At 39.6% G+C, this 8,468-nt stretch overlaps 1 protein-coding gene across 2 annotated transcripts; it reads left to right on the top strand.

Moving 5' to 3' along the window:
- The first annotated feature begins 1,895 nt into the window (after window positions 1-1,895).
- Window positions 1,896-7,113, top strand: prnpb (prion protein b). 2 transcript variants are annotated; one of them, XM_050051032.1, is made up of 3 exons: window positions 1,896-2,138; window positions 2,920-3,461; window positions 3,564-7,113. In XM_050051032.1, the coding sequence occupies exons 2-3, from the start codon at window positions 2,927-2,929 to the stop codon at window positions 4,649-4,651; spliced, it is 1,623 nt and encodes a 540-aa protein (XP_049906989.1). In that variant the 5' UTR covers window positions 1,896-2,138; window positions 2,920-2,926; the 3' UTR covers window positions 4,652-7,113. The 2 variants fall into 2 exon arrangements, with proteins under 2 accessions (XP_049906989.1, XP_049906988.1); XM_050051031.1 differs by having other exon boundaries at window positions 2,920-7,113.
- The last annotated feature ends 1,355 nt before the right edge of the window (window positions 7,114-8,468 follow it).

Below are 8,468 nucleotides of genomic sequence, written 5' to 3'. Positions count from 1 at the left end.
TGATAGTCAAACACCTTGTTCATTCAGGTACTTCAACTATGTCTGTAACCACAGGAAAAATGCATATTACATCTGCTGATAAGGACTAGTCTAACCCTGGGAAGTATCTTTCAAATGTTTCCACAGATGAAAACATCTAAGGTGACAGTTTGAGACATTAAACCACTAAGTCTTTCTATTCACCTTTGACTTTCTAAAGTCTAAAGGAGCTCAGAGGGTGGTTCTGGAAAATGTCAATTTAAACTGGCTGTTTTTCTGCTTCTATGGAACATTTAAAGGACAATCCACCCAAATCACACCACCACAAAACGTATCTAGCCATGCAGATCGTTTTTTTTAAATTTTTTTATTTGTCCAGGTCTTTATGTATGGTTTATCCTTCTGGGGATTATCTTAAGTCAGAGAGACGCTGTTTCTGGAAGGAGACTTGACGCCTCAAAATGTATTGCATTACACTGCTATTCCTTTTTTTCAGTGCATGCCTGTTTTAAATGGTGGAGGAAATTTTCAGGTCTTATACATAAGTATAAGTAGCAATGCAGTGTAAAAATACTGTGATAGAACTAAAGAAAAATCCTACATTCAAAGGAGAAAGCACCAAAGTATTTTACAGCAAATATACTTGAAGTACCAAAAGTAAAAGAAGACCTACTCATTGAAGTGCTGAATGGCCCATCTCAGAATCATAACCTATATATTATATTACTGTGATACATTAATGTGTGCATCACTTTTATGTTGCAACTTTAAAGGTGGGGCTATTGTAATCACTTTATATACTGCTGGGTAGCTTAACCTAATTTTAGCTGATATATATACACACACCGTAAAACTTTAATTAATAGCCCGGGCTTTTATTTGCTTAAATCACTGAAACTAACTGGCCTATATTTGGGACAGGCTTTTAATTCCTTTCACAAAACTTTTGCTCATCAAAGATGGAAAATACTATCAAATTGTTTATCTAAAGCATGTGAATATTATTTGTGTAAAAAATAGGTTTCACATAATATATTAATTATGAATCATTCATTTGATTTAGTGCCAAGAGACAGCACATGAGAGAGAGAGAGTGAGTTATGGCATTCGAAGGTTACAGGACCTGACATACCCACACAACACTTTATCCTGTTAAAACAATACTCACAGCTTGGATTCATTTTTATCAAAAAAAACTTTTGATTCTTTGATCCAAGGGCCCACTTTTATACATCTGAAGAACTCCTATAAAAAATGAACTGCTTGCCAAACAGACCAGACCTCTAATTGAGACAGGCCTTTAATTGTCAAAATGTGTAGCCTCACCAGGCTAGTAAAAGGGACTGACTAGTTTGTTAAAGGGAATATTTTAATGTCATAATATTTGTCCTGTAATACCATTTTGGGCTGCCTTTTTAACATGTGGCCAGGGAAAACAGACATACTCATTTACAGTTATTTTATGTTATTATTTTTATTGTTATTATTGCTTCTTTATTTTTATTTTTACTATTGATCCAGTGAACTAATAAACAAATATTCACTTCTATCGAACTGGGATGAAAGTTGAAAGCAGACATTGATCTCAAAGCCTGGCCTTTTTAAGGCAAAATGTGAGAAAATAATGTTGAGTGAAATGACCCTTTAACTTCCTTCATCAGCCGTGTTGCGTTCACGTTCTATGGAATATCAGATGTCAGGCAACACAACCGTTAATCTCGTAGTTACTTTTACTCCCAAAATTGCAGTGTATCCAACTTGGAACAACATAACACGACGTACAAGACAAACAAGTCAGTCACTTAGGGCACGGTAATGCAAATTATTTAACTTTATTTAATAAAAATACACATAGGCTTCACGAAAGAAGCGTCGGTCGACCCTGTTCAAACTTAACTTAAACGTCACACTAGCTCTTCGCGTAACGCCTCCTCCATCATATCAGTGGTTTACTACAGGTTATTAACTATTTTAGATATATATAAATGTATACCAATCATAACATAGGTTAACGTTTACGTTTGGGGTAATGGGCGGGGGTTATAAATATTTTAGCCGCATCAGGAGATGGCAGAAGGGGAGGAGGCTGATACCTATGGCTGATTAATGTTTGGTCGCACAGGATCTAACGAAACGGCGGTGTAACGTTAACGGACAAGGTCAGTAACATTGTCATGTGTCCATGCGTGCATGAATATTCCGTTTTAGGTAGGCTACTTTTGATGAGGGTTGTCTCATAACTTTTTTCACAGCAGGTGTTCTCTGAAAAGTTTCACAAAGCGTCACAAACACATGGTGGTTTTAAATGTGCCTTTACTCTAACGGATATTTTGTGGTCTGTCTCAAGAGAACAAACCAAAGTATAATTTACATGTGAACTTAAATGACAGTTACTATCAGGTAATAAAGGTTATATCCGGTGACCACCAACACTTATTGATTATCACTGGCGCTGAAAACAATTTTATATAATCACTAACTAGTGAGTAAAGAGCAACATTTGGCCGCCTGCAGTGGACTAACAGTCTGAAGGGTCTGCGCTATTTAAAGCCTGGCAGCTATGTTGGTCACACAGCTTCATGTTGAACTAATGTGGTGAAACAGGTGGAGGAGGCTGTGTGCTGCAATAACATGCCAAGGCTGTTAATGTAGGGAATGTGAACACAATGTAACGTAGTTAACGTAATTAAGGCCAACCATACTTGTTCAGTTTTCCAGTACAAGAAAATCAGTGATAACTTTGTCTTCTGTTGTACTTATCAGTTGCCACGTGTTATGGTAATGTGTTGTATCTGAATTTGGATATAGTTTTGCTGTGAGTTCAGCGGTTCAGTAGAAGGACTTTTTAAATGGTAAAATAATTAAAATTCATGTATTTTTTTCGTATGTTTCTATACCTTTTGTTCTCTTTACAATTCTTTCCCTGCCTCCTCTCTGCAGTGCAAAGATGAAGCTAACGGAAATAGCTCTGTTGTATCTGTCCCTTCTTTTGGTTCATATTCATTTGTCATCGGCCAAGAAAGGAGGAGGGCTTTGGAAATTAAATAGCTTTAAGAAGACCCCCAAAAAGAATAATCTGGACACTAAGTCTAAACAGCCTAAACAAACCGAACGATTCAACCAAGGAAGCTACCCTCGGCAACCCAGCCAACCAGGAGGTTACCCAAACCAAGGGAGTTACCCTAACCAAGGTGGTTACCCTAATCAAGGGGGTTACCCAAATCAAGGGGGTTACCCTCAGCAACCAGGCCGACCAGGGGGTTACCCAAACCAAGGAAGTTACCCTAACCAAGGAGGTTACCCGAATCAAGGGGGTTACCCGAATCAAGGGGGTTACCCTAATCAAGGGGGTTACCCTCAGCAACCAGGCAGACCAGGGGGTTACCCTAATCAAGGAGGCTACCCTAACCAAGGAGGCTACCCTAATCAAGGAGGCTACCCTCAGCAACCAGGCAGACCAGGGGGTTACCCTAACCAAGGAGGTTACCCTAACCAAGGAGGCTACCCTAATCAAGGGGGTTACCCTAATCAAGGGGGTTACCCTCAGCAACCAGGCAGACCAGGGGGTTACCCTAACCAAGGAGGTTACCCAAACCAAGGAGGCTACCCCCAGCAGCCAGGATACCCAGCTGGGGGCTATCCAGCTGGAGGTTACCCAGCACAAGGCTACCCATATGGAGGAGGTTATGGCAGCTTTGGTGGCCATGGCGGTTATGGAGGGTATCCAGGTGGATACATGAACTACAACCCAAACAACAAAGTCCTGAGTCCTCACTATGGTGGCAGCTTTGGATATGGGGGTTATGGCGGTAGGGGTGGCTCTCCCTTCTCCCACTCAGTTCAGGCAATGGGTATGTATCCCTCCGATAAATCCAGAGGGTTTGGGCGCAGTGCTGTAATGGCAGCAGCTGGAGGGGCTGTGGCAGGGATGGCCCTGGGCTATGGGCTAGGAAGATTTCCCCGTCCTCCCTTCCAATTTCATAGCCCCCAGGAGGAGTATTACTACAATCACTACATGTACAGGAAATATGGTACTAAGTCTACTGATACCAATGACTACAGCAGAGACTACACGTTCAGCAAACCCCCTGAGCCCTATGATCGCTTCATGGACTCCTGCATGAAGAGAACAGACCTTCTGCCAGCGCCAAAGAACAAACCAGCTGCCACTACTACAACTACAACTACAACCATTACAACTACTTCTGTAGCTAACACAACTACTTCTGCAGCTAACACAACTACTTCTGTAACTAACACAACTACTGCTGCCCCAGACTCTGGCATTGGCAATAACACAACAAAGAGCAACAGCACTGCAGCAGAAAGCCCAACCACTGCACCTTCAACTCCACGTCCTCTTAATAAGTCTGAAGCCAATCCAAAGCCTCCTGCTTCACAGCCTCTCAGACAAGCTGCTGCTGATGATGATAATGATGATACAGTCAGCATTGTGGAGATCGGCTATCCAGCACTGATTGAGCAGATGAAGGCCAGGAAATGTGTAGAGCTGTACATGGTGTATTCTGAGAAGTACTTGAAGAAAAAGACAGAGTCCGGCATCACCAACGGGTTGCAGAGACTGGAGATGGGCTTGCAAGGGCTCTTAGCTGTGGCCACAAGTACTACACTGATGCTACTGAATAGCAACATGCTAATGCCGCTGTACTGAGGCCTTCAGTGACAGTTAGGGTGCTTTCAGACCTAGAGTTGTCTTGCTTTGGTCGGAATCAGGGACTAATTTTGTCATAAAGTTGCATAATTGCCTAGAGTTGGTTCGTGTTCTCACAGCAGCATTAACAAGCAGACCAGATAAAATGCTTTGCGCAAGAAAGCTGCTCTTTATTGTCAGAATTTCCATGCGGGAAAAATCCAGGAAGTAAACAAAATGTTGAAGAAGAGTACACTTCCGACACTTTTTAATGTCACAATGGAAGGACAACTACGCAGGTTGATTTCATCGTGTATTATATTACTTGCATTTTTCATTTTAGTCAAACCATACAGTTTGAAAACGAGGCATGACTGCAACTAGAAAACAATGTTTTGATGCATTGGATGTGCTGAATGCGCATATTAAGGCAGTACAGGAGGAGGTGCATATTAATAATCCTCCAGGACTTTAACATACTCATGTTTAACCCAAACAAAGCATAGTGCGATTGCAGTTGGTTCAGATCGAGGTCGGAACACGTTCTCACCACCAACGAACCACACCAAAGTTGGTTTGTAACCGGACCAAGACCGCCTCTTCAAGAAGGTCTCGGTCTGGTTGTTTTGTTGCACACCTGAGTGCGATAGCTGTGTTCACACCTGCTCAAACCAACTGTGCTAAGGGGGCAAATGAACTTGAGTTTGATTGAACCGAACCAAACAAGGCAGGTGTGAAAGCACCCTTAAAGTGAAATGGACAAATATAGAAACACGGTGTACAACAAAGAATGTGTTAAAGATATTAAGTAAGCAGCGTGGCTCTAGAGATGAAAGTAGCAGTTGGTCGGTCCACCACCTCAGTCCAGACTGAAATTATCTCAACAACTACTGGATGAATTGCCATGAGATTTTGTAGTGATATTCATGGGGGATGAATCCTGATGACACAAGGTCAGCACTTTGGAAAGATTGTCATAATGAATTGTAATAACTCTCCTGATTTTTCATTTCTTGCCATCATCAGTTAGTTTATTTGTCCAATACTTTGGTTCATGACCAAATACCTTCGAAACGAACAACATCCTCAGTCTCATTCTAACTTTGTCTTTAGTTCCAATCAGCTGACTTCAGCATGCTAACATTAGCATTTAGCTAAAAGCACCACTGTGCCTAAAAACAGCCCCACGGGCCCATGCGTATACTGTAGCAGGAGACTGAGTCTTGTTTTATTTATTCAAGCCAACCGTCCAGTGTCAGTGGCTTAGGGGATTAGTTTGCACCCTGGGGTTGTTCCAGGCTCTGTCATGGCGATGATCTGTGTAAATAAACAGCTCCACAATAACAGAGATGATATATACTAATTGTGTTAATTTGAGGGGGCTGATGTTGGAGACAAGATGGTACAAGGATAGTCCAAAGAGGAAAGGAGTGCACATTATATTAAAGTATGCAGTGAATATTAGAGTATTAATAATATTAATGCTTTAGACAAGAGAAGTTTTACATTGTAAGTATAAGAGTAGTAAAACAATATATTAATATGAAAATGTTGCATTATTATCCTAAGAAAGCAACTATTACAACAACATATAACTCATTATTAGTGGCTTATTTGCTCTGATGTATTAAACATGTCTGCTTTTTATTTTAAGAAACATGAGGTTCTGGGTTCACAGAATTATTGATCCCAGAAACTTTAACATCGGACTTTCAATGGCAAACAGGTGGAGTCAGCTGCATTCAAGAATGTAAGAGTGCGCTGAACCATACCTTTCAAGAGCCCATTATTGTCTGTGAAAATGCCTTGCACTCTCTGCTTTTATGACAGAAACATATTAACGCCAGAGACTCAAGCAAATGAGAGCCTTTGAGTCTAACAGCAAATGGCTAAAAGATTTACTGTAGTCTGCCTCGTGTCAGAGAGTCTCATTTCACAATTTACATTAAAAATGAATGAAACTGGCATTTTGTGTACTTGGAAGTGTAAGCTTTGGTATGTGGCGTTTGTCTTTTCTGAGGGTCTCTGCAAATTAAAATATGCACACACCATAATGCAAGAAGTGGAGTTTTTGTCATTAGGTTACAAAAATAAATAGTTAAATTATTTAAAAACCCTACAGATCTTTGCTAGAAAAATTGTATGAATTTGTATTTATATTTAGTCTTTATTTTTAACCTATAATGCACGTCTGAGAAACTTTATACATGTATAGTAGAATTTGGAGAAAGACCCATGGGGACGGGGAAGTTGTGCTACTTCTTTATGTCTGTAACTGTCTTTGTCATGACAGTAGAGCTGTGTTATATGAGGTATGATGTTATTAAGATAAGGTCAGACAGTTTTTGTTAAAAAAATGTTTTTGTTATTACACTCTGTTTTGCTTACTTAACTGTCATTGCCCTGATATCGACATGTGTTGTGATATTGACAGCAGTTATTACTTCATGTGCACCTGAAAGTTGTGTCGAAAATAAAATGAAAAACAAAACAAAACAAAAAAAAACTACGGATGTGGCAGATTAAGTTTTGTAATGTTTAAAATCTTTGCCCCTTGAATAACTGAAGTCTTGGAACTCTTTCCATTAGTATCTGATATTTTTTACAACACTGTGAAACATAATGGTCAAACTGGATCCTATATGTATTTATTGTATTTATTTAATGTTTATTTGTATAGGGACAAGTATGTAGCATACATCAGTGCGACACACCGCAGTATTATAGCCTAAACTAATTTGCAATGCCTGTCCCTAGCTGGGCCTTAAAATACAAAAGACTCAGCAACAAGAACAAGTGACAGTGCAAAGTACAAACAACAACAAAAAGTACAGACAGAACAATACAAGACACAAACTGAAACGACGACAGTCACGGCCACATTTTTCGTATGACAGATTAATAGATCCCTTAAAGAATGTCTGGTCCCCTAAACAACTTAAAAATAGTGTACTGGAATGTCTCCCAATTTGATAATGTACGTATATCTTTTTTCACAATATAAAATAGTTAAAGAAAACTCTATAGCAGAGGTGTCAAACTCATTCTAGTTCATGGGCCTTATTATATATATTATTCAGCCATTTTTCATTTTCTTTTAGTGTAAAGAAGTAAGAGTACATTTTAAAGATATGTATCTGTTTAATAGCAGATGATGAACAGCCTGAGATATCTTAACAAAAAAAGGGCAATTACAACAATATGTCTCAGTTTTTCCACATTCAGTCTACGGCTTGCTGTCATTACATTTTCCCATATATTTCTACTCTTTTGTAGTAATGCTGGCATCACCAAACAAAAGTTAAGTGGAAGCTATTTAAAAGCAGATTAAGATATCACCTGTCTCCCAAACTATTTACTTATCTAAATAATCAATATCTTTAAATATGACCACAGTAAGTATTGTATTTTCAGAGAGCTGTGTTCTGGTCAGGGTGGAAAAGCCTTTGAAGCAGCATTTTACATGGTGTAAGATACTTATTTGACTTGTTCCTGAAAGCTGCACCTCTTAGCCTTCACAAATGCGTCAGTATTAGATGAGCAAAGTCATCTAGGGGGTCGGATTGGACCCTTGGGTGGGCCGGTTTTGGCCCTCGGGCCGTATGTTTGACACCCCTGCTCTATAGCAACACACTGTTTAAAAAATAATGAGGAAAGAAGGTCTTAAGTTATGCTGTTTAACTGCTTTAAACCCACAGTACTCTTTATGTCTTTAGATCTGCAAGTACATACACCTATCAGTCAAAACATTAAAACCACTGACAGGTGACAAGAACAACATTGACCATCTTGTTACAATGCAGTGTTCTGTTCTGCTGACATTCATGCGGATACCTCC

Source organism: Epinephelus moara, chromosome 8 (genome assembly GCF_006386435.1).
Source record: "Epinephelus moara isolate mb chromosome 8, YSFRI_EMoa_1.0, whole genome shotgun sequence".
Classification (NCBI taxonomy): domain Eukaryota; kingdom Metazoa; phylum Chordata; class Actinopteri; order Perciformes; family Serranidae; genus Epinephelus; species Epinephelus moara.
Note: the sequence above shows the minus strand (reverse complement) of the source record. Positions and strands in the feature narration are given on the sequence as shown.

Coding starts and splice junctions, on each gene's coding strand:
- prnpb (XM_050051031.1), top strand. CDS start 2,927: ATGAAGCTAACGGAAATAGCTCTGTTGTATCTGTCCCTTCTTTTGGTT.